At 38.2% G+C, this 27570-nt stretch overlaps 1 protein-coding gene across 1 annotated transcript in view; it reads left to right on the forward strand.

Annotated features, from left to right (window-relative positions):
* Positions 1–27570, forward strand: part of WDR63 (WD repeat domain 63) — a 73790-nt gene that overhangs the window by 39226 nt on the left and 6994 nt on the right. Inside the window, exons 14-19 of the mRNA XM_033225444.1 lie at positions 2439–2512; positions 8160–8304; positions 10122–10209; positions 17501–17631; positions 20944–21007; positions 25290–25420. Of these exons, the coding sequence (XP_033081335.1) occupies positions 2439–2512; positions 8160–8304; positions 10122–10209; positions 17501–17631; positions 20944–21007; positions 25290–25420 (633 nt within the window). The remainder of the gene's footprint in view (positions 1–2438; positions 2513–8159; positions 8305–10121; positions 10210–17500; positions 17632–20943; positions 21008–25289; positions 25421–27570) is intronic.

The raw sequence follows: 27570 nt of genomic DNA on the forward strand, positions 1-27570 counted from the left end.
GGTTAATTAATGGGTGTACAAATATACAGTTAGATAGAAGAAATAAGACCCAGTGTTTGATAGATTAGTAGGGTGACTATAATTAACAATAATCTATTATACATTACAAAATAGCTAGAAGAGAATAATTTGATTGTTCCTAGTATAAAGAAAAGAAATATTAATATTTAAGGTAACGGATAGGCCAAATACCCTGATTTCATCTTTAAACATTTTATGAATGTATCAGTATATCATATATACCCCCAAAATATGTCCATCTGCTATGCATCAATAAAAAATAAAAAGTAAAGAACAAATAACAAAATGGAGGAAAATATTTGTACCAAATATGGTAAATATAAAAATTTTTGATAAATAAGCAAAAGACTTATAAAATAAAACAATAAATCAACATGAAAATCATTCAGCCATTCTAATATCAAAGAAATTAATAGTAAGGCAACAATAATGTGCCATTTTGGATTTATTTAATTTTTAAATGAAAAATTTGATTAATATGTTAAAAAAGAATAAAGTGGTGAAACCAGAACACATTGCTGATTTCAACATAAAACTTTTGGAATGCAGTTAGTTACGGTGGTTCTTAAGTCATCCAGATTTTCAAACTGTTTGACCAGTAATTCCAGTTTTAGAGAATTCATACTAAGAAATGATCCAATTTGTATATCTAGATACAAAATTATATGCATACCTTGAAAAATCATGTCAAAGTGTTTCCATGAAAGAAGACTGGAAGAGATTATAAGGCAGAATTATATATGATTCTAAAATATTCTGTTTTCCAAACTTCTATAATACTGTTATGTTTTTGGAGTTTTAGTCATTAAAACATAAAACCCCAGAGCAAGCACATCTCTGGGGTCTCTGAGGTCATTATAGCAGGAAAGCCTCAGTAGAGAGAGAGGTAACACCATGCAGGTTCTGGAAGGAGTGGAAGTCGGTAGTTCAGGCCACAGAGATGTCCATCAGGTTCGCGGTTGCCTGGCTTCCGGATGCCTGCAGTCGTGACCTGGGCACCACCTATACCTTCCCCACCCCTGTTTCCACCTAACTTCATTTGCTGCTAGAAGCCCCACCTCTGTTTATTATTTTGCTCATCAGTTCTATCAGAAGGTTAGAGCACTGGGGAAAGTCATGTGTTTCCCTCTCAATTCCAGAGTGGCATCTTCACAGGTTGCCTCAAAGCCTGCTGCCTTCTTTGAGAGCTAGTGGGTTGGAATTTTGGACCTTCTAGGACCTGAGGAACCATAAACCCTCCTGTGAATCCTCTGTGTGCATGCAGTTATGCCCATAATTACAAAAAAGACAGATCTTACAACAATCATGGCACACTTTTATTTGGGGTCTCATTTAACACTTAGCCTCTTTTCCATTGATCTACCTGCTTAGCAACCTCATAAAAGCGCCTATGTTCAACTGTACAATTCAGTGAAAAATTGTCAGAGCCTACATTTCTAATAATAATGGATAATGAAATGATGGCATATCATCCGTATATTATAAAAGGATTAGAATAATTTATGAGGCCGGGCGCGTGGCTCATGCGTGTCATCCCAGCACTTTCAGAGGCCGAGGTGGGCGGATCATTTGAGGCCAGGAGTTCCAAACCAGCCTGGCCAACATGGCGAAACCCTGTCTCTACTAAAAATACAAAAATTGGCTGGGCATGGTGGGCACATGCTGGTAATGCCAGCTACTTAGGAGGCTGACTCAGGAGAACCACTTGAACCTGGGAGGTTGAGGTTGCAGTGAGCTGAGATTGTGCCACTGCTCTCCAGCCTGGGGCACAGAGTGAGATGCTTTCTCAAAATAATACTATATAGTAATAATTATATATATATATATAATAATTTATGAACATACAGGTAAATGTTCAAATTATGTGGAGTGAAAAATCTCAGTATAAAAATTTATATGCATTCTAATTACAACTATGTAAAAATGTTTCTGTGACAAAAGACTAGAGAAGAATATATTGCAGAACAGTATTTAATTTTAAAAACTTCTATTTCCCAAACTTCTGAGATAGTGGTATGTTCTTTTTTTTTTTGGATATGGAGTCTGGCTCTGTTGCCCAGGCTGGAGTGCAGTGGTGCGATCTCGGCTCACTGCAAGCTCTGCCTCCCTGGTTCACGCCATTCTCCTGCCTAAGCCTCCCAAGTAGCTGGGACTCCAGGCACCTGCCACCATGCCCGGCTAATTTTTTGCATTTTTAGTAGAAACGGGTTTCACCATGTTTGCCAGGATGGTCTCGATCTCCTGACCTCGTGATCCGCCCCGCCTCAGCCTCCCAGAATACTGGGATTGCAGGCGTGAGCCGCCGAGCCCAGCCAGTATGTTCTTTTATTAACATTTAAAACAAAGAAGAAAAGAATTTAAAAGGTAAATAACTATGAGAAAAACAATTTTATTTCCCTTTCATGTTTGAAAAATAGATTAACAGAATGGGCTCCGTCTTTGAGAATCGAAGTGGAATATGCTGTCAACTTGTCACATGTTCAGCAGATTGGTAAGTCTTGTTTCAAACATTTCCTTTTTTTGTTTTGTTTTTTGTTTTTTTTTGAGACAGAGTCTTGCTCTGTCTGCCAGACTGGAGTGCAGTGGCCGGATCTCAGCTCACTGCAAGCTCCGCCTCTTGGGTTTATGCCAGTCTCCTGCCTCAGCCTGCCGAGTAGCTGGGACTACAGGCGCCCGCCACCATGCCCGGCTAGTTTTTTGTATTTTTTAGTAGAGACGGGGTTTCACCGTGTTAGCCAGGATGGTCTCGATCTCCTGACCTCGTGATCCGCCCGTCTCGGCCACTCAAAGTGCTGGGATTACAGGCATGAGCCACCGCGCCCAGCCCAAACATTTCCTAATGTGTTTTCATACATGTTATTTTTTCTTAGGTGCTCCTAAAATCAGTGTCTTCTTCTCGTTAATATTTATTGTAGCAATTAAATCTAATATAACGAAATGAAAGAATGTTATGGATTGTTGCTGGCTTAAAAATTGTTTTATAGAGGTAAATATGTTATGTAAAGAAGAATTAACTAAGCTTTGTGGTTGATAACGTTGTATAGTATTATCCATAGTTCTCCTTCTTCACATTCTCATATTTGTAAATTTGTAATATATGTTATTCATCTTCAATTTTATCTAGGAATTTTGAAGATTACAACATTTAATTGGGAAAGCTTCTTTTTAAAAGTAGAAGAGTTTTTAACTTTTTATTGTATATTTATAAAAAGTGTTCTTAAAAACAATTCGGTAGCTACGTTGAAGAAGATTTACTTAAACAAAATTACATCTCCCAGTTTATAGAACTAAGAATTCATAATGAAACAGGAAATATGAAGAATAATATCATTATCTAGCATCCAAATACTGGACAAACTTTCCCATTCCACACAGCTTTGACCCCAGTGGAAACGACACCATATGCCACAGAAGAAGTTGTGGAGTGATGGGAGAAGGAACAAGTGATGTTAGCAGCAGCCACGGGCTAGGGATGAGAGAGACATGATTAATCCTGTGAGCACGTATTGGGGAAGATTCTGTGACAACAGGCAATGAGCACTTACTGTGGCTAACTTAAGGGAAAGAAATAAGTTTATTGGAAATAAATGTATTGGATATTTATGCCAATACTCTACTGAGTGCTTTAATAGGTTAACTATCTTTATATTTGCAACAACCCTGAAAAATATTTACAAATAGAAAACATGAGGAGCGAAATTGTGCCATTGCACTCCAGCCTGGGCAACAAGAGCAAAACTCTGTCTCAAAAAAAGAAAAAGGAAAAGATAAATATGAGGCTCTGAAGGCGAATTCATATTCCACCTATAGCTGACTAAATATAGAGTGAGTTATACATAGCACTACTGAATGTCCTATATTGTAGCTAGTAAGTAATGACGTTCCTGAATCAAAGGAAGAACTGATTCGGAACTTGAAAATAGCCCCAGAGATTTGGGTAGCAGGAACAAATGGCCAGCCCTTTTTCTCTGAATGAATCAGTGCCAATCATTGTGTCCCGCTGCTCAAGAGTCAAATTAACTGGAAGGGGTCTGCCTGGCTCCCACTGTATCATGAACCCATCCCTTTAGCCAGGGGAGAAATAACAGAGCACCTTGACTGACGATCCCAACCTGAGTACATGTAATGGAGAACAGGGTGGTTCCCCAAAGAACCACTAGAATGCACCGTCTCTACTAAAAATACAAAAAATTAGCTGGGTGTGGTGGTACATGCCTGTATTCCCAGCTACTTGGGAGGCTGAGGCAGGAGAATCATTTGAACCCAGGAGGTGGAGGTTTCAGTGAGCCGAGATCAAGCTACTGCACTCCAGCCTGGGTGACAGAGCGAGACTCTGTCTCAAAAAAAAAAAAAGAAAGAAAAGAAAAGGGGGAAGTTGTCCCCGAGGCAAAGACAATACATCACCTATAGGACCATATGAAATATCATGGAACAATTAAATTATATCATATTATGATTTCATAGGGAAACACTTGTGCTATAATGTTGAATGTAAACAACAGAATGAAAAGCTATACTAGGAGAACATTTAAAAGCATATTGACATAGGTCCTGAGTTGTTTCTTTATAATGATGGCTCTTGAGTTTGGAAGGAAGGAAGAAGGCTGGTTGGTTAAATTATTATTTATATGATTATTTATGTAAATATGGGGATATTCTGGAAACCTTTCCTTAAAAAATTATTAAAGTAAAAAAATAAAGTTTGTGCTTTTAGAAAAGCTTTCAGTTATCTGGAAAACTCCATTAGTCCTAACCTTTATACTTCAGCCATGCTAAGAGTCTTATAACATAGAATATAGCAAAATTAATTTCCAAACTAATTTATATAAAAAGTTGAACTGATGCTGTCTGTATTTAGCAAAGCCATTTTATGAATAATGCTAATTAACCCTGTAAGATTTAAGAAGTGCTATATCATTTTGAAAAACAATTTAAAACCAACTATAAGCATGTTTAAAAACAGATCTTTTTTTTTTTAATTTTTTAATTTTTAATTTTTTATTTTTTTTGTCAGAGTCTCGCTCTGTTGCCAGGCTGGAGCACAGTGGGGTGATCTCAGCTCACTGCACCCTCCACCTTCTGGGTTCAAGCGATTCTCCTCCCTCAACCTCCCAAGTAGCTGGGACTACAGGTGCACGTCACCATGTCCAGCTAAGTTTTGTATTTTTAGTAGAGACAGGGTTTCATCATGTTGGCCAGGATGGTTTCGATCTCTTGACCTCGTAATCCATCCGCCTCGGCCTCCCAAAGTGCTGGGATTACAGGCATGAACCACTGCGCGGCCAAAAACAGATCTTAATGTGTCACTTGTGGTGTTTTCTCAAGAAATCGATTTGACAATATAAAAATGATTAATATTTTTATTAATTTTAACCATTTATCCATTATTTAAATGAATAAATTATATTGATTAAATTATATTTAAAAATTTGTTAGTCTTCCTTGAGTTGCTATTTAATACTTTAACTTACACATCTAAGTTATTCAATAGATCTTAAATTTATTAATCAGATTATATATAACTTCAGTGATAGAAATTATAGAGCTAATATGGTATGTTTTTAGCCATTTTCATTATATGTTTTCACATAAATGATACAAAGAATATAATTAATTTCACAGACTAGTATAATTAATATTAAATATACTTAATTAATACAAGTATCACTATAATGTGTTGTAGTTTCATTATCAGAAACATATTCCTCACAGGTTGGTTATGAAAATCAAATGAGATAGTGTATGTGAACATTCTTTATAAAGTTTCACACATATACAAAGTATTATTTTTAGTGCACTCTGTATGTGTGGAACTTCTAAAAATTTTTAAAGATCGGCCGGGCGCGGTGGCTCAAGCCTGTAATCCCAGCACTTTGGGAGGCCGAGACGGGCGGATCACGAGGTCAGGAGATCGAGACCATCCTGGCTAACACGGTGAAACCCCGTCTCTACTAAAAATACAAAAACTAGCCGGGCGAGATGGCGGGCGCCTGTAGTCCCAGCTACTCGGGAGGCTGAGGCAGGAGAATGGCGTAAACCCGGGAGGCGGAGCTTGCAGTGAGCTGAGATCCGGCCACTGCACTCCAGTCCGGGCAACAGAGCGAGACTCCGCCTCAAAAAAAAAAAAAAAAAAAAAAAAAAAAATTTTAAAGATATATTATCTCATTTGACTTTTATAGTTAACCTGTGAGGAAGAAGGAATAAGGATAAATAACACTTGGCTTGTTGGGTACCTACTGTGTACAAGGCACATTATATCCAACTCTGTGTATGTTATTTTCACTACATCACTTTTAAGATTATGTGACTTTGATGAAACACCAAAAGTGCAAGCAACGAAAGAAAAAAATAGATAAATTGGACTTCATCAAAATTAAAACTTTTTGAGCTTCCAAAGTTACTACCAATAAATTGAAAAGACAACCACAGAATAGGAAAAAATATTTACAAATCATGTATCTGATAAAAGACTTGTACCAGAATATATAAAAGAACTCTTACCATGCAACAATAAAAACCCAAATGACCCAATTAAAAAGTGAACAAAGGTTCTCAGTAGATATTTCCCCAAAGAAGATACACAAATGGTCAATAAGCACATAAAAACATGCTCAATATCATTAGTTATCACGGGAATGCAAATAATGAGACCTAGAATAGCCAAAACAATCTTGTCAAGGAAGAAAAAAGTTGGAGGACTCACACTTCCAAATTTCTAAACTTTCTACAAAGCTATAGTAATAGAGACAGATGTACTAGAACTAGCATAAAGATAGATACATAGATCAATGAAAAAGACCTGAGAGTCCGGAAATGAAGCCATACATCTTTAGCCAGCTGATTTTCAACAAGGACGCCAAGACAATTCGATACATAAAGAATAATCTTTTCAACAAATGGTGCTGGGACCACTGGATATCCACGTGCAAAATATAAAGTTGGATTCCTATCTCATCCCATATACAAACATATAAAATGGAATAATGATCTAAACGTAAGAGCTAAAACTAGAAAACTCTTAGAAGAAAACATAGTCATGTATCTTCATGACTTTGAATTGAGGGGTGATTTCTTAGATATTACAACAAAAGCACAAAAGGAACCCAAACTACTTTTGATGAAATACAATTTTATACCCACTACAATGACTATAATCAAAAGACAAAAAGCAACAAGTGCTGGTGAACCTGCGGAGATGTGGATAAATTGGAGTGATTACACATTGCTGATAGAATGTAAAAATGGTGCAATTGCTTTGGAAAACAATCTGGCAGTTCCTCAAAAGATTAAACACAAGAGTTATCATTTAACCCAGCAATTCCAGTCTTAGATACACCCAAGAGAAATGCAAACACACACAAATGTTCACTGGCAGCATTTATAATAGACAAAAAGCTGTGGTGGGGGTGTGTGGAATTCAAATTTATTTATCAAATGTACTGATGAATGGATACATAAAATGTAGTATATCCATACAATGGAATATTCATCCGTAAGGAGGAATGAAGTCCTGATAGCTGCCAGCCACAGCACGAATGAGCCTTAAAAACATGCTCAGAGAAAAATGGCAATCACAAAAGACCGTATATGATTCAATGTATGAAATGTCCAGCATAGTAAAATCTATAGCGCTAAGAAGCAGATCAGTGGTTGTCTAGGACTGGTGGGATGGCTTGGGAAAAACTGCTAATAGGAAGTGACTGCTAATCTGCATGAGGTTTTTTGATGAGGCGGGAGAGCATGACAAAAATCTTCTAAAATTGATTGTGGTGATGGCTTCCCAATTCTGTGAATATATTGAAAACTATTGAATTATACACTTTAATTGTATGAATGTTGTAGTATATGATTTATATCTAAATAAAACTTGTATTTTTAAAAGAGTGCATCAATTTCAAACTCAATTCTTATGTATGTTATTATCCCAAGATGAGGGAAGCTGTTAAACAACCCAACAAACAGTTTAATTCTCTAAAATATGAAGTACAAAGCTGTCTCAGTTCATAAAAATCTTAGTTTCAGATACATTAAAATATAGCCATGGTCACAATGCTAACATGTAGCAGCATTAATGGTAGTCCTGAGGCTGCACCTCTTGTTTATACTTAATAAAAATATATATATAAACTTCTTTTTAGCACAATATGTTTTTGGGATATTAGACCACAGAAACCTTTAACCCCCCAAACAACAGAGAAAAAGAAGGAAGAAAATATTGAAATTCCTTTTGATGTGCCATCTACTTTTTTGCATCTAGATCTCTCCTGGAAACCTCTCACTAAGGTAAGTAATGTGGGATTTAGTCCATCCTGTTTGCGTAATACGCTATTTACTTTGCATTCATAGACGTACATATATACACACTCTCTAAAAGTAGAGCAGCTCAGATTAACACAAGACTGTACAATTTGTGTTTATTCAACCAATAAATTCCTTGATTGAGAGGACTTTTAGTTTTACTTTATTTTTAATTGATACACGTTATTGTATATATTGCATAATGATTTACACAGATTTACTTCGAAAAGTTGACAATGAAGAAGTATATGGTTGCTGATGTAGCTAATGTTTGCGATATACAGAAAAAGGGAGCAGAAAAACATTTCAGTCATTCTAACTGTGCCAATAACAATGATAGGTTTCCGAGTTCCTGGGAAAACTTCAAGCTCTCATTATTTTTTAATCATTATTTTTGGATTCAGGGGGTACACATGCAGGTTTGTCCCATGGTCATGTTGTATAATGCTGGGGTTTGGGCTTCTGTTTAACCCATCAGCCAAGTAATGAACATAGTACCCAATAGGTAGTTTTTCAACCCTTGTCCCCCTTTTTTCCCTCCCCGCTACAAGTTATTTTGATGTCTCTTTAGATCCAGGCAGAAATCAAAACCATCATGAACTCAAGATCGATATTTCATATATAAACAAGCCACAATTTCCAATCGTTTGTGTAATAATTATTTAATTGCATGTCAGTTGCCTGAAAATTGGTTGGTACTCAGGTTAGCTCAGAAAAGCTAGTTTTCCTCCCCACTGTAGCCAAAATTCTGCATATTTTGCCTATCAATAGAAGGAACTGGTATTGTTCCTTCTGTATGTTTTTGGGATATTAGACCACAGAAAGCTTGATAATACCTATGACCAAACAGAACTGAAAATTAACTGAATGAGAAGTTGTTTGTATTTATCTCACATGGCAGAGCTTTAAGAAAAGCAGTTTTAATTTGAGAAAAATATAGCTATGGACAAGATGTGTGTGGAAAATATAAACGGACTTCAAACTTAATGGCTCTCTTTCTTTAGAATGTCTAGTTTTAATTTTAAACTTAATACTTTTCTTCTGATTTATAAATATCACAAGAATTATATTATTTTGTATTTGCTCCCAATGGAAGGGAGAACATGGAGGAATAAAAATATTGCTGAGATAATTGGGAAAGAATTGGAAAGAGAAGATTATAAATTTGGGGGAATGAGGGTAGGATCTACTGAGCTATGAATCATTCAAACAAACAACCCCAAACTCATCTAAGAATAATTGCATAGCGTGCAGACAAACACCCTGAAGGAGAAGAGGCTGAGGGAGCTGCGAGGGAAAACTGTGAAGTGTGACAGTTGCTCTTTCCAGCCACCAGGATGCAGTGCAGGCCCAGGGCCTTTTGGAACTCCAGTGGATGTGTTCCTGAGAGGACTTGGAGGTGGCCAAGCAGATGCCAGGTCCCTGCACAACTTTCTGGAGTCTCATTTAATGGAAAGATTTAGGGAACAGGGTAACAAGTTATTATTTTATAGTAAGACTACTAAGGATGTATTATGGAATACAAGACAAGACATTTTTCAGAAAGAAAATGACACATGAGTATTTGGGATGTGGAAATGTGTCCTCAGACAAGCTCCTTTCTGTAGCTGGGTTTAGAAATGTGGTTTAGGTGCATTCCACGGAGAAAAGAAACTAGAAATTTGAGGGAGGAAAGGGAAGGAAGAAAAAAAAGGCGGTGGGTTTCCTTAAATATGGGAGCAGAAGAAAAAGGCAAGAATAAATTACCCAAGGATAATTTCAGGATATGTGGAAATAGTCTTTGCTATATGTTCTCCCAAAAGGTAAGGCTGTCCAAGGGTGAAGCAAGTTTAGACCACTGTCCAACCAAGATAAGCCTGAAAGAAGACCATCGTCTTTGCAAAACACAAGGTAACTGCCTTTGCTTATTTAAAAAAACAAAAACATTTACTAGTTTGAGTGTTAGTAGCTGATTATGACTAACGTGAGTTACTCGCCAGGATAATCTAATTTGTAAAAAGAATACAGAAAATCAAACCCTCCAATGTGGAACTTTATAATGGCAATAATAGCTATTGCCAACACATTAAAATTGCCTATACACAAAAAAGATTCAGTTCATTTCAGCTTCTAAAATATTTATTGAGCACATTTATGTGTCTTCAGAAACTCATTACATTAAAAGAAAATGAAGCCCACTTAATGAAAATGTTATGTGCTCAAAGAATAATGCTATAAGACGGAACACATCTGAAGTCTAACAAAATAAGTTATGAAGTATCAAGAAACAAATTACCATTCTCAATTAGAATATAATTTTTTAAAATAATATTTATACGGCGCCAAGGTAAAACTGAATAACGAAAGAAAACTGACTTTTAAATCTATCTCAACTCAACCCACACATCTTTGTTAAAGTAATTGAAGGGCGCACATATAAGCTGTCAAAACTATTAAGATAAAGGTATGCATGAATGTCGCACCTGGAGAGCAATGCATAATGAAAATGTTCGAGAATAACTAGCAATTGAAATATTTCCCAAACATTTGCCTTATCAAACGGATTTCCATTTATAAATTTTTCAATGTTCAGTTAAATGATAGGATATCTAAGGAAAACATGTTACACATACCTAATGCCCAGCTTGAGCAAAATTTCACTTTGAAGTCATGTGTTTTATTGATATAACCCAAAACCTCATGCTAAAAAAAGTTGAATCACTAAACTTTTATAGACATTTTCAAAGCATTATTAAAACATTGAATGCTGTTTCTCTATTAGGGCCTGCTTCATTCTTGAGGGAATCTAATGGGAGTTTTCTCCTTCTCCACCTCTCCTCCTCTTCCTTCTTTTCCTACTCTTTTGTATTCAATCATTGGTTTTAATGTATTGCATTCCAGCCATGGTTCAGGTACCATGCTACCATTGCACATGCTTTCATTCATTGAACAGATATTTATGAATTGCTTACTTTGTGCTAGGCCCCAGGGGTATGATGGTGAGCAAAAACAGATGCTAATGATCACAACAATCTACAAGCTGGGAATTTTCATTACCATTTTATAATTAAGAAAACCAAGGCTGAGAGAGGTTAATGTAACTTGTAAAAAGATAACTTTATTAAATGTCCTGGTATTATTTTTTAACCTAATGAAAACAGGTGGCCAAGAGGATGTGACTACCTTTATCCAGTTTATAAGAAGGATATCATTACCTCTTTTAAAGTGTGAGGGGTTTTTATTAATTTTTAACAACCACACTGAGGTATAATTGATATACAATGAACTGCATGTTGTCAAAGTGTTCAATTTGATATGTTTTGACATATGTACACACCCGTGAAACCATCAACATAATCAAGATAATGAACATATTCATCACTCCCAAAAGTTTATTCATAGAGGAATTCCATTTGGGATGCTTCCCTCCAGCACCTCCCTCACTCCCAGGCCACAGCGGATCTACTTTCTGTCACTATATGTTAGTTTCATTATCTAGAATTTTATATAAATCATACAGTATATACTCCTTTTTTTTTTTTTTTTTTTTTTAAGAGATGGGGGCTCACTTTGTCACCCAGGCTGGCGTGCAGGGGCATGATCATAGTTCACTGCAGCCTCTAACTCCTGGGCTCAAGCAATCCTCCTGTCTTAGCCTCCTGAGTAGCCAGGACTACAAGCATGCACCACCATGTGCAGCAATCTGGCTTCTTTTACTTAGCATGATTATTTTAGAATTCATTCATGTTGTCTGAATGAATCCTTTTTATTACAGAGTGGCATTTCATTGTATGAATACACAACAGTTGTTTATCCATTCACATGTTGATAAACATTTGAATTTTTAGCTTAGGCCTATTACAAATAAAGCTTCTACAAACATTCACGTACAAGTCTTTGTATAGACATATGCCTTCATACTTTCCTGAGTACATCCCTAGGAATAGAATGGTTGTATTATACGGCAGGTATATGTTTTACTTTTTCAGAAACTGCCAAAGCATTTTACAGTTTTACCAGTTTACATTCCCACTAGCAATGTATGGAGAGGTCCATTTTCTCCACATCCTTGCCAACAGTTGATATGGTTAATCCTTTTAACCATTCTAAAATATACATAGTCAGATCTCATTTATACTTACCTAATGACTTAAGTTGTCAAGCAGATTTTCACATGTTTTTTTGCCACCCGTATATCTTCCCTGGTTAAGTGTCTGTTCAAATATTTTGCCCATTTTATCAGTTGGGTTGTTTGTTTAATTTTTATTTTTGAGACAGAGTCTCACTCTGCCGCCCAGGCTGGAGTGCAGTGGCACGATCTCGGCACACTGCAACCTCTGCCTCCAGGTTCAAGTGATTCTCATGCCTCAGCCAACCGAGCACCTGGGATTATAGGCATGTGCCACCATGCCTGGCTAATTTTTGTATTTTTAGTAGAGACAGGGTTTTGCTATGTTGGCCAGGCTGGTCTCGAACTCCTGTCCTCAAGCAATCTGCCCAAATCGGCCTCCCAAAGTGCTGAGATTATGAACGTGAGCCACCACATCTGGCCTGTTTGTTTTCTTATTATTGAATTCTGAGAATTCTTAATATATTTTATATACTAGTTCTTTCTCAGGACCAGTGATATGTGATTTTTAAGTATTTTCTCCAAGTCTGTGATTTGTTGTCTCATCTCTTAGCAGTCTTTTGAAAATCAGAAGTTTTTAATTTTGAGGAAGTCCAGCTTATCAATTTATTCTTTTATGGATCATGATTTTGGTGTTGAATTTAATAAATGTTTGCCTATCCCACAGCTGACAATGTTTCTTCCTAATTTTTCTAGAAGTTTTGTGGTTTTATATTTAGGTCTATGATTTCTTTTGAGTTAATTTTTGTAATTGGTATATGTTATGGATCAAAGTTCATTTTTTTGTGTATGGTATTCCCACACTATTTGTTGAATACACCATCCTCTTTCTACTGAACTGCTTTGCACCTTTGTCAAAAAACACTTGTCCATATATATGTGAGTCTATTTCTAAACTCTATTCTGTTCCATTGACCTATCTTTAGAGCAATACCACACTGTTTTGATTATGCTAGCTTTATAATTTGTCTTGAAATTAGATAGTGTTAATCTTCCAACCTTTTTTTTTCAAAGTAGTTTTTGACTGTTGTAATCTTTTTGCTTTTCCATGTGAATTTTAGGAACAACTTATTACGCATAAGAAGCTAGCTGTGATTTTGACTGGATTGTATTGAATCTGTAGGTCAATATTATGAGAATTAGCATCTAACAAAATGAGTCCTTTAACCCATAAACACAGTATATCTCTTCATTTATTTAGGTCATTAATTTCTTAGAGATGTTTTATACTTTACAGTGTACAGGTCTTTCACCTCTTTTGACAGGTTTATTTCTATATTCTTCATATTTTTTGGTGCTCTTGTTAATGGTACTTAAAATTTTTAAATTTCCGATTGTTCATTGCCAGTGTATAAAAATACAATTTGTATCTTTCTTTTTTATTTTTTGTTTTGAGATGGAGTCTTGCTCTATCACCTGGGCTAGAGTGCAGTAGTATGATCTCGGCTCACTGCACCTCCACCTCCTGAGTTCAGGTGATTCTCCTGCCTCAGCCTCCCGAGTAGCTGGGACCATAGGCGTGCGCCACCACACCAGGCTAATTTTTGTATTTTTAGTAGAGATTGGGTTTCACCATGTTGGCCAGGCTGGTCTTGAACTCCTGACCTCAGGTGATCCACCTGCCTTGGCCTCCCAGAGTGCTGGGATTACAGGTGTGAGCCACCACGCCTGGCCTACAATTTATCTTTGAATATTAATTTTGTATTCTGAAATGTTGCTAAAATCTCTTACTAGTTATAGTGGCTTCTTTTAGACATATCAAGTTTTCTATATAAATAATAATGTCATTGCAAATAAAGACAATCTGGATGGTTATTTTTTTCTTACCTGATTGCACTGTGTAGAGCCTCCAGAATGTTAAATGAAGTGTGAGAGTGGACATCCCTGTTTTGTTCCTGATCTTAGGGGGAAGGTCACTATATGGCCATGATCTTGCCTCCTGTGTGAATGGCCAGCTTTCAAGACTTTGAGATCAATTATGGTATTTCGAATTTCCTTTGGTCACACTGCCAACTATCCACCCATTCTGGCCAGACTTGGCCCTCTTAACTAGAATATACTCATATGGTTCTTGATCACATTTTGATTCTTGATCCTGTACTGGTTTCTCCTTTGACTGTGTATCACAAGTCTTCGCTATCCCATTTTCTCTTGAGGCCTGTTGAGACTTAATGTCAGTGTCTGGTACCCTGTCACTATCTAGTGGCCAGGGACCACGCACCCTATATCTACCATTGTAGGTCCATGACAACCCATGCTCGTCTAAGTGGTCACTTTAAGAAATTCTGTATTTATTCTGATAAGGAAACCCTTGCTTTAAATGCTTTTGGAATTCCTCTGTTGGAATAGCCTTTAGAGCCATATATTCTTCTACGCAATGTGGCATAGCAGCCACATTGAAGTTGATGGTCTGGGTTTAAATCCCAAAGCCACAATGTATTATTTGACCAAGTCAAATTACCTTACCTCTCTGTACCTTAGTTGTTTTTTTGCTTTTAAATCCATTTGAAAATAGAGTGAGGAAGATTAGGGGAGTAAATAATAAAGAGAACTACCTCATAGGGTGTCGTGAAGATGAAGTGAGTTATACACGAAGCTCTCAGAATAGCACATAGTCAACACACAGCAAATGTTAGCTACCATGTGTGAGACCTTGCTTAATCTCTTAATCTCTCTGAGATTAAATTACTTAATCTTTCTGAGCCTCAGTTTACTCATCCTTAGAGGAGGATCAATGCATAACCACCTTGGAAGTGCTTATGAGGACTGAATGAAATGATTCCTATAAAGCACACACTTTAGTGCCTGGCGTGTAGTGAGCATTCAATAAATGTCAGTTGCTGTTATTATTACTATCTCAAAGGATAGGAAATCCGTGACCTGTGAGGATGATTTTGAATCTAAGTATCCAAAGTTATTCCCGTCAACTCTGAATAAACGTAGTTAATAACATTTTTCCCTGGCCTCACCTTCTTTGACTCTACCACAGCCATCCCCAGCCTTTTTGGCACTAGGGACCAGTTTTGTGGAAGATAATTTTTCCACTGGGTGGTAGGGGGAGGTGAGGGGGCAGGCATTAGATTCTCATAAGGAGCATGCAACCTAGATCCCTTGCATGTGCAGTTCACAATAAGATTCACACTTCTGTGAGAATGTAATGCTGCTGCTGTCTGACAGGACATACTGCTCAGGCAGTAATGCTCTCTCGCCCGCCTGCTGCTCCTCTCCTGCTGTGCTGACCAGTTCCTACCAGGCCATGGACCAGTATCTGTGGCCCAGGGGCTGCAGACCCCTGCTCTATCGCATTAAATGCTATTAACTCAGCCTGTTTTCTTGGAGCTTACACTTCTCTTAGCATTTGTGATTTTCCTATCCTGCTACTTCTTCTGTTTTTCCTCCTCTATCTCCTTTCCTGGCTCCATTTCACCTTGCTGCCATCTACTCATGAATATACCTTGAACTTTAACTTCAGCTGTGTGCTTTCCTCATTGGTAACACAGTTTACCTGCATGGCTCTAACTTTTATCTCTGCTGAGAATTCTCCATCTGATGCTTACTGTCTCCTGGGTTTGAACCCAGTCTACCCTATCCAAGTCAATGTGTCCAGAACAGGATTGATAACTTGAGTCATTCCTGATTCTCTCTTCAGGCCTCCACTTCCAGTCTCTCACTCAAGATAATCATGTTTTCCTTTACATTTATCTCACCTTTGCCTCTTCCTTTTCATTATCAGTTGTAACCCTGTAGATCAGGGTCTTGTCTCCCCTTGTGAGACCAGAAGGCTCCACACTTCTAATCTTATACCCCCTCATTTGACATTTTTAAGTACGGATTCTCAATGTATGTGTATGTATTTATAAATTATATACATATTCTACTTCTCTAATATATTTGTGTACATGATTTAAAAAGAGAGGAACAGATATCGAATGAGAGTGAAGAATTTGAAATAAATATTTTAATGATTTTAATTGTATATATTAAATGGGTACAAAATGCCTTTTTGCTCTTCCTACATGTATTATAAATAATATCTTTTAATGAGAATACTGTGATTGAATATGCCCAGTCATGTTTGAAATGTTGGTTTACACTTTGTAGTACAGCTATTCAAAGATCTAGTTCGATGTTTGGCTCATTTTGATACTCGTTTTTGATGTCTGTCTTAGTGGGAAAAGATACCTCTCAAAACCTGTAGATTCCAAACAAAGAACGTATTGGTTGACTATACCAACTAAATCATGCTAATCATTTTTAAGTTTTGTCCAGAATTATGCTAAAGTTTTTTTTAATGTAATATGTCTTTTTAGTACAGCTGAAGTTTTATTCTCCTGTTTTAGTTTTCACTTGCCTGTTTATTGGTTGGTTTCATGGTTTTTGTTTCCTCTTGGGTGATATAACTCAGAAGACATATTGAAAAAGTGTGATGAGAGAAGGGTTTTATGAGCATATATTTCTCTACCATCTTTCCCAGGAATTGAATATCATATTTTTGAAAAACTAGTAAGTTACCTGGAAAAATGTTTAGGACATAGCTTTAAGAGAATAGAAAAGCAGTATGTAAAACTGAAATAGTATATGATCCAGTTTTCTTTTTTTAAAGTGGATTCATAAGAAAAGTCACAATACTTTAATATTATCTCTGGGAGACATAATAATGGATGATTTTGTTCCTTTACTCACGCCTTTCTCTATTCTCCAAAGCTTAAATAAATAACATTTATTAATTTTAGATTACAAAAAGACTTTTAAAACAGAGTAGTATCAAATACTTCTAAAAAGAAACAGGTTGCTGATGATGTTTGTGTTTCAGCCCCTGAATTAGCGATGCTCTTACACTATGTGCGTGTATAGCTAGAGCTATAATACAGTACAGTCATTGATGTTTGGTTTGGAACAAAAAAGGGTTCTTTTGATCAATTAGAAATCTAAAATGCTTGGACTTATGCCTACTACATTGGGAAGGGAACAGGGCAAATGTAGGTGGCAAGGGGCAGAAAATGTAAACTGTCTACATTTTAAAAGATGTTTCACTGTAAGTATGTACTCCTTCTACCCACACTCCTCTGAAAGACAAAGTGTTAGCACAGAGCAAAACAGCAAAGGCAGAAGAAATGAACCCATACCATAATCTGGAAAGTGGGATGCCCAATCTTCTCAAGCCAATAGATGACTTCTGCACAAAGTTCTTCGTGGGAACAGAGGTAAATTTGGATTATCTGCTTTTAAAATTAATACTTATTTATACCGAAATATATTATAACAATATCTGTTGTACATTTTTGCTATGTAAAGACATAAAAGTTATACCATTTTCATGTTTTAGTATGCTTGTTTGCATTAAATATTTTTAACCTTGATACCTCATAAATTCACCTTTAAAATGTTCCTGAACACATGTGGAAAAATCTGTAAAATTGCATACTTTTAAACTAATATTGTTCGATCTATAAATATTCATCAAATACCTTTATCATTTGGAAGAAACCATACTAAGCGTTAGAGATTTACTAAGAAACTATACTGTTTTGTTGGGCTAACACAATCTATGGAGATTGTGTTTATTTTCTTTTTACAAAAACAGTAAAAAACTCACTCAATTCAAAACGTTGGAGGTTGAGAAGGAATCTCAAAGATCGGGTTGAGAGTAGAATTTCAAGCAGAAATAACAGCCTGAACAATATTTTGGAGTTATGAAAGTCCAGGATTTGTCTGGAGATAGTGAAATAGTTTGGTGTGAGAGATAAAGCTATGTCTAGAATGCTTGGTTGGAATCCAGTACTGAAGGGCCTTTCCTGCTGTGTTAGGTAATTTGAGTTTCATTTAGTAAGCAATGGGACATTACCAAATAAATATGTGCTTTATAACTTGGGTTTCACAGCAAGGTTTAAAAAAATTTTTTAATTGTGGTAAAATATATGTAACATAAAATTAATCATCTTAACCATTTTTAAATGTACAATTCAGTGGTATTAAGAAACTCCTTTCCCAAAAGAGTTCAATAATCTGTTGGAAAAGTACATTCATATTGTACAGCCATCACCACCATCCATGTCCAGAGCTTTTCCTCATCCCAAACTGGGCCTCTGTACACACTAAACAATAACTCCCTCTTCCTTTCTTTCCCCACCCACTGGTAACCACCATCTACTTTCTGTATCTACAAATGTGACTATTCTAGATACCTCATGTAAGTGGAATTATACAATATTTGTCTTTTTGTGCACCAAAGTTTTTAAAGCAGGGGAATGACACCATCAGACCAGATTTAGAAAGATCAATGACTGCAAGATCTTAAAGCAGAAATTAAAGCATGATACCCCCTGCTCAAACTCTTCAGTGACATCTCAGTACAACATGAATAAAATCCAGACTTTTCACACTATGGCCTATAAGATTTGTCCCCTGCCTATCTCTCTACCTCATCTGCACCAACCTCCCTCTCACTCACTGTGGCAGCTCTGCTTTTTCCTTTTTTGTTTTGTTTTTTTTTTTTTTTTTTGAGATGGCATCTCACTCTGTCACCCAGGCTGGAGTGCGGTGGCACGATCTCGGCTCATTGCAACCTCCACCTCCCAGGTTCAAGCAATTCTCCTGCCTCAGCCTCCCAAGCAGCTGGAATTACAGGCGTGTGCCACCACGCCCAGCTAAATTTTTTTGTATTTTTAGTAGAGACAGTGTTTCACCATGTTAGCCAGGCTGATCTTGAACTCCTGACCTCAGATGATCCGCTCGTCTTGGCCTCCCAAAGTGCTGGGATTACAGGGGCGAGCCACAGTGCCTGGCCTTTTTTTCTCATTCTCCTAATACAAATTCTTGCCTGCCTTTGGAGGCCTTGCCCTACTTGGAATTTCTTTACTCATCACTCGACAGATACTCACTACGCATTTAATATATGCCAGGCATTGTTTTTGACTCTGGGGATACAGCAGTGAACAAACAGACAAAATTCCCTGGCCTTGTGGGGTTGGCATTCCAGTGGAAGGTTCTAGCAACTTGTGATGCAGCTGATCCATCTACTTTGGATAGAGATTTTCAGGGAAGCCTCTCTGGGGTCTTGACTGGCTGGCAAGGGGCGAGGGAAGGGAGTGGAACCCTGGAGGGAGAGAAGCCGGGCAGGCGGTGATTTCAGGTGGGCCAGCCCAGAAATGAAAAGGGCCTGAGCAGTGGGGCCAAGAATGTCAACACAGGGGTCGGGGAAGTGGAGTTGGGTAACAAAATTACAGAAGTGGCTAGAGAAGGATGTAAAGGTTTCCAGCTAGGTGACTTCAACACATATTTATTAAACTGATTCCAGCTAGTCCTTGTTGACTTGGTTCAATCTCATTGTTTCATGTACTGGCTATGAGACCCAGGAGATATTAATAACTCTCTTACAGGATTTTGGTGAGGGCTGAGGGTCACATCCATAAAGCTCCTAAGAACGCTGGCAAGCACTGAGTGCTCAAGAAGTGGTATCCCTGAGGGTGGTGTGCAACATGGCCATGGATTAGCAAAACATGTACCCATCTGTTTGCTTCCTTAAACTGTGAGGACCGTTAGTGGAGAGAGGGCTTGTCCTCGGATTTGGAATTTCCAGCACCAAATACAGTTCTTGTTTGTTAAATGAATTAGCATACATGAATAAAAGCTCAGATGGGTGAATGAGTGACCTTGTCCCCAGTGAGTTTGTCCTTCCCTTTGCATAAATCAAATGTGCTGTCATCTCCCCTTCCTTGCTACAGATCCCAATCCATCCCCCATTTTATACAAACTCCTGTGTTTTCCTCTTCTCATCCAGTGAAGAAACAATGGAATTAGGAGACTGCATGGGGTGACCTAGAGCAAGTCATTTAACCTCTCCAAGTCTCAGTTTCCTCATCCATCCGATGACAGCGAGGGACTAATTATTTTCTATAAACTTCTCCCACCTCTGTAATTAATCGGTTCTCTCTGTCTTTCCCCCTTGCATGACTGTTTCTTCCTCTTCTTAACATCAGGTCCATTTGCCTTCCCCTCTCCTTAAAATGGCCATGAGGCAGAACAAGAATACATATCACTTGCTATTTTATTTAGATTGAACTTTGTGTTTCCTGTTCTCAATCTGAAAAGTAGTAATTACTACCATGTATGCATTCATAGTCCCACTTTCTCGCTTATTCCATAAATATTTATTAACAATTGACTTTCTAATGGGCTGAAAAGTAATCACTGAATAACATGGGCTGATCCCTCCCTTTATAGATCAACAACAAAAACTTTGGATGCCTGGTGGTTGGGACTCTTGTCCCAGATGGAGTATCTGCAGAACTATCATGTTCTCCACATCATTATATGTGGATAAAGACACAACAAACTCATTGTTTCTTCAATATAAAATTGAGTACTTATTTTGAGGCTTTCCTTCTCCCCCACTGGATCAAATTACTTGATTAAATTGACTTGTTGTTTTGCAGTTGTTTTGGTTAACAGTCAGTGTGAGGTCTTTTGTCTCTTACGTTGTCATTGTACTCATTAGGAACCTGTAATATTTTTAGGAAGGCGAAGTGATATACACAGATTGGAAAATGGAAAAAGACCCTGAAACTGGCCGACTTATGTGTAAGTTTTGTGATTGCCCTGTTATTAATAAGATGTTCCTTTTAATTTAAACTACCGAAAGGAATCTTATGCAGTACAGAGCCAGTGCTAATGGGAGAGAGGGCTCCTAAGGTACTGACTAATAAGGTGAAGGCCTTGAATAAGCCCCATAGTCATCACCTGGGAACTTGCTGAAAACACACATACAAATCTTAGATCCTACCCCAGGCCTACTGAATCGGAATCTGGATTTTAATAACATTTTCCAGGGTGTTTGTTTTCACGCCAAAATTTGAGGAGCACTGACCTATATGTTGCTTAAATGACTGAGAAGCTTGAGTGATTTAATTTAAAAATAAAATGCTGTTTCAGTAATTCAATAACTTGATAGTTCATCTATGTGGAAAATCTGAGTCAGTTAGATTACAAGCGAAATGTATGATAATCTAGAAGACCCCAGCAGAGTACAGGAAAAGGGACTGCAGGACCCTCCTTTAGGGCTAGGACAGGTTGTGTCTTTATGTCTGCTGCTCCCAGGACCTGGGCCTCTGGAAAGCTGAGCAGAAGCATGTGGGTCACATCCACGTGTGAGAAGGAATTGCAGTCAGGAATACAGGCACCCCAATAAGCAAAGCTCCCTATCTCTAGCAGGCTCAGAGCCTTGGGGTTCACTACAATTATAACTACTCATTTTAAAGCTTTGAATTTTGTCATAGCATGAAAATATACTTTAATGCATTTTCACAGTTTGGGATAACCATAAGCAAAGGAAGAGGTAGCTCCTGGAACTGCTAGGCAGACAAAGCCTGGCAAGAAGGCTTCAGAACACCGTGAGGGAGCAATATGGTAGAGCAGCTGGATTCTTCGCAGAAGGGTATCTGGTCAGTCATGCGAGTGGAAGTGTGAGTGACTGACAGAGGCCAGAGGTCAGAGCCACAGCCTATAGGGGACAGTTATTGGAGCTCAGGTCTTCACCTGTAACCTCCTGGCCTCACTCCTACTGAGTGTGGTTCCAGAAATCAGTCATAAGATCTGAGAAGACTATCAGCCGTGCCTCCAGGGTAGCCATTTAAACTTGCAGCCAAAATACTCCCACTTTCTTCCCTGACTGGAACCTCAAATGTGTGTCATTGACAACAGTGGGGCATTGAGATAGGATCAGATGGATCCTAGGGGAGGGCCAAGTGCACACACAACAGAGACTGATTTCCCACTTTCCATTCAATCCCAATTTCATGATTTAAAGCTGAACTCAAAATTAGATATTGGATATCATGAATTACATTCAACTTCTTTTATGCTTACTCATATATCTATTTATTCAACAATTAATGAGTGTTCATTGTACACATACTGCAAGCTAGGCATTATAGAACATGACAGCAGTCTTACCATGCCCCTGGGACACAAGCTGAGGACCTGATGCCATGACTTGGTTGTGCACAGGGGACACTGATTCCTCCTGGTCTCAGAGATTTTCTTGGGGCGCCACTTCATCCTACAGCCAACTTCTAAACTGCTTTGGAGGGGGACCATGACAAACAGGTTTTTAAGAAGAAACTTCTAAGAGACAGATTACCTTAACTGAGATGTGTGTGATAAGGAAGCCCAAACAAACTTTCCAAATGTTCTAAGTGACAAGCCAAGATAAATGCAGGCTGAGTGATGGCCGTTGACATAATCATGTCATATACCGTTCCCACAAATTGGCACATGTCATGTGCTAGGCACTTTCTATGGATAACTCGTGTAGTCCTCACAGCAGCCCTATAGGTAGCTACCGTAGGTGGCATCACCAGAATTTGAACACAGCTAGTTTGCTCTATGTTGCCTCCAGCATTACATAATGGCTTTGAGAAATGGCTTTTTCATTTTTTAATAATAACCTGGCCTGGAGGCTCTGGCAGTCCATTTAATAATTTAAGGACAGCTCCATTCATTGCTGAATGACACTAAGGTCTTTCAAAGGACAAAAGAAAGAAAAAGTTTTTATGGGCTGAGAGCATCTAACGTTATTTTAAAGTGCAGACATTAACGACTGTCAACATTGCTGTCATTGGTAATTATTTCAGTTCTTAGAGGGCTCTGCTCCCTGGAGTGAGGTGGTGTCTAAGGAAGCCTCGCTAACGCGGAGGGCAAACCCAGGCTCTGAGAAACAGAATCAGCAGCAAGAAGAAAGCTGCTGGTTTCCAAGGGTCTTGAGCCTTACCAGGAATCTTCTAGATCACTTCAAGATGGCCTCAGAAGTTTGTCTTCTATGCTCTCTTCAAGCAAGGGGTTTGGTTGGAAGAAAATTAGCCTTTTTTTTTTAATCCAGAAAAGCTACAATTTTTATTTATTTTTACTTAAAAAAATGTTTTAACTGTGGTAAAATACACATAAGCATAAAACTTACCATCTCAACCAATTTCAAAAGTATGGTTCAGTGGTGTTAAGTACATTCACGTTGCTATGCACTCAATCTCCAGAATTCTTTTCTTCTTGCAAAATGGAAACTCCATACCTATTAAATACTAACTCCTCATTTGTCCCTGGTCCCCCAGCCCTTGGCAAACACCATTCTACTTTCTGTTTCTATGAATTTGACTACCCTAGAATCATGTAGTGTTTGTCTTCTTGTGATTGGCTTATTTCATTTAGCATAATGTCCTCAAGCTTTATCCATGTTGTAGAATGGATCAGAATTTCCTTCTCTTTCAAGGTTGAATCTATTCCATCGTATGCATATACCACATTTTGTTTATCCATTCATCCCTCAAGGGACACTTGGATTCCTTCCACATTTTGGCTATTGTGAATAATGCTACTGTGAACTTGAGTGGAAAAAATACCTGTTTGAAACCCTACTTTATAAGCTTCTTGCAAGATTTAGTACATCTTTTTCTGCTTAATGTGCCATGAGTGTTCTGCAGGAAAAACCCCATCTCTCACATAGCAATTAATATGATAAAATTCAGAAAACATTAGTATAAAGTGGCTGGACATTGTGGTGTGGCCTTGACAGCCATATGTTTTTATGGTCATGTCTGGGGCATAGGGTTGTGGGTAACAAGAAATTAGGAGGATTCAGTTCTGCAGCCAACTCTCAGGGAGAGGAAACCCAAGCAGAATCTTCCTGTTATCTGAGTAAAGAGACCAGAGAAGCAGGAAGACCCTGGGACCTGGGGCAGAAGCTAAAGTGAACTCTTGATCTTAACGTTTGAACCTGTAAGACTTCCCACTTGCAACAAATGGAAGGGCTGTGGCTCTTGTCAGAAACGTGGCTGTCATTCTCAGCATTTCATCTCTGTCTTCCTATTCATGCTGTCTCCAAGTCCTGTCAATTCTAGCTCACAAGTATTTCTTGATTATCCCTTCTTCTCCCTTGTATCTTAGTCCACGCCACCATCCTCTCTCACCAGAACTGCCACTGCAGCCTCCTCCGCTTTTACCTGCCTCTAATTCATTCTCCCCACAATAGCCAGAGACTCGTTCAGAAACGTCAGTCAAATTGTCTCACTTGGAGACCTAAAGGACTCGTTACAACACTTAGAATGTAATCTGAGCTCCTTTCTTACAAGGCCCAGCATGGCCTGGACCCTCCTAGTCTCCGTTTGTTTCATGTCTCACTCTAAGATGACCAGATTGCAGTCGGGGTGCCTTCCTCAAGTGTATAAAAGCACTAAACACTTCTCTCCTCAGGACTTTGGTGTGTGTTGTTTCCACTGTCTGGAATGTTCCTTCACACCAAAATCTTCCCATGTTCAACTGGTATTCAGGCCTACATGACGCATCTTCACAGAAGCCTTTTCTGACCCTTCAGTCTAAATTACAAATCCCCTTGTTATTCTTACTTGTAATATTTTTTCCTTCACAACACTTTTCACAATTTTTACATTGTATACTTTCAGATGTGTGTATTGAAATTCTATCTTTCCCACTGGACTGCAAGCTCCTTGGGGGCAAAAATCACGTTTATTTACTAACTGTTGTCTACCCAGCCAGCTACAGTACCTGCTATTACATATAGGCAATCTATAAATATTTATTGACTAATTGAGTGAATTAATGAATGAGTAAGTGAATAACACAAAGTATTCATTTGAGCTTGAAAACTGGCCTTGATGGGATGTTCCCTGGACATTCCATAATAACAGAAGGAGCCATCCCCTGACAGATCTATTCATCCCAGCTAGTCTCTGGTTCTCCACTCCCGGACCCCATTCATAGGGCCCTGTCTGTCCATTGGAGGTCTGTCCATTCTTCACTGCAGGAATGCAAATAGTGTTATTAAAGATGAGATGGCCTTCTTTCACTCCAACAGCAAAGAAACCAGTGAGCCTCCACACCATTCATGACGGAATTGTCCACACTATTCAGAGATCACCTTTCTACGACGACATTATTCTCACAGTTGGGGGTTGGAACGTGGCAATATGGAAAGAAAGTGTTATGGTAAGTTGCCTGCAAAATGGAGGTGTGGGTGTGTAATCCTTTGTTATTGAGAAAGACAAGAGCAACTGTTATGTTCTGACATAATGGTGCCTTTGGGACACTTTATAGAGAAATTAGAACAGATGGCGGGAACACCAGCTTGTCAGCAGAACCACTGTAATCCTTTTGAAAACACATTCATTTGTTTTTCCCTTCCTGAGGGGAGAAAACAGTTTATAAGTTCCTTGTTCTCTGAAACTTAACAGTCTTGGAATATCTACTGTGGGCAGTTGACTTTTTTGGCATTTTTGGGGGGTGGCGGCCAGGGTCTCACTTTGTGGCCCAGGCTGGAATGCAGTGGCGTGATCTCTGTTCACTGCAGCGTCGACTTCCCAGGCTCAGGTGATTCTCCCATCTTAGCCTCCTGAGTAGCTGGGACCACAGGTGCACGCCACCAAGCCCAGCTATTTTTTTTTTTTGCGTTTTTTGTAGAAACAGGGATTTCACCATGTTGCCCAAGCTGGTCTCAAACTTCTGGACTCAAGTGATTCACCTGCCTTGGCCTCCCAAAGTGCTGGGATTACAGGTGTGAGCCACCACACCTGGACTTGACTTGCATTTTTTCCTCCCTTGAAAATACAAGATGCGATGCCTAATTCTGATTGAAGTGCAAGGAGAGACACTGGGTTTGTCATCTTTCCCTCTGCACCAGGAATATGTTAGCAGGTTCAGAAAGTGGGAGTGAGTAAGCTGAGGGTATGTCAGCAGGCAGAGCCTCGTCTGTCCAGGGACAAAGAGTGGTTAAAGGGAGGCAGCAAGAATGTGGTCAGGATTAGGAGAGGGGCTGGATCTAGGCAGATAGGAGCTAAACTGCCAAAACCTAGAATGATTGATAAAATCCGGTGAAGCAAGGGTGTGGGGAAGTCAGTACTTTTGGTGGGATTGTAAGCTGACATGTCTCTTTGGTGAGCCATTTGAGATTATCAAAGCCTGAAACTATATATATATGTTTATATGCATAGAATTTCATTATATGCATATAATATATATGTATATATGCGTATATGTATACCAACTTTGAAATATATGTGTGTATGTATATAGGCATATAATGTGGATATATATACACACATATATATGTTTCAAAGTTGGTATACATATATGTATATAAATGTATATATATTTAACCTAACAGTTCTACTTCTGAAACTCTAACATAGAAAAATACTCAAAAACTGTATATTTATCATTGAAAAGGATTTAGAAACTACTTAAATGACCATCAATGGAAGAACTTCTGCTTTATGCCAATGTACTTCTGTATGTTTGATTTTTTTTATTTATTTATTTTTTTACAATTAGTAAGTTTTGTAGTTAAAGAAAAAGAAAAAGGAAATTCAGGCATGATTGTCCAAAGACGATGCCAGGTCAGGAATTTGGTTATGGAAACTCAAGGTGCTGGGAGAAGTAGACAAGGAGAACAAGTTTGAAAGGTCACCTCCACAGAGTCCATGAATCTGTGACATTGTTTCTTCACAGGAAAGTCTCTTATGCATATATTGGAGGGTGGGAGACAGCTCCATGATTTAGTTTAGTCCCTGTAGATATAAGTAGGCGAAGGGGCACCCCGGTCAGTAGATGAAGCCTGAAGTGGGTAGAAAGCACATTCTGTTCTTACTTTTGAAAACTTCCCAAAGAAGACAGATTACCCTATGGTAGAGAAAAGAGAGGATGATTGCATGATGCTTAGATGGTCTAAAAATCTCTTCCTAGTGTATTTATAGGCTATCAACTGCTTCCATCTGAAGTCACTTTATATGAGAATTTGCCAATTCTGCTGTCGATTTTCAACATGCAGTACACAGCTGGAACTGGCAGACTTTTCATTTGTTTTACTCTCTACTGTTTACTGAGCTGTTTCCATGGGGAGCAGATATCTGATAGCAAAATAAAGGCATAAGCAGAATGTCCTTATAATCTTTACTTGTCTAATGTCCACCAATTTCCACAGAAATAGTTGTAAGGTTAGAAGCAGTAGTGGGTTTAGAAGCGGGACTATTAGAAACTTCAACAACTTAATTGGAATATTTAAACTTTTCTGAAAAGCAACTAAAAATGGCTTATGCAAACAGGGAAGAAAAGCTGGTGTTCTATAAAAACCCTACAACAAA

This window comes from Trachypithecus francoisi, unplaced genomic scaffold (assembly GCF_009764315.1).
Source record: "Trachypithecus francoisi isolate TF-2019V2 unplaced genomic scaffold, Tfra_2.0 Lachesis_group12, whole genome shotgun sequence".
NCBI classification, from domain to species: domain Eukaryota; kingdom Metazoa; phylum Chordata; class Mammalia; order Primates; family Cercopithecidae; genus Trachypithecus; species Trachypithecus francoisi.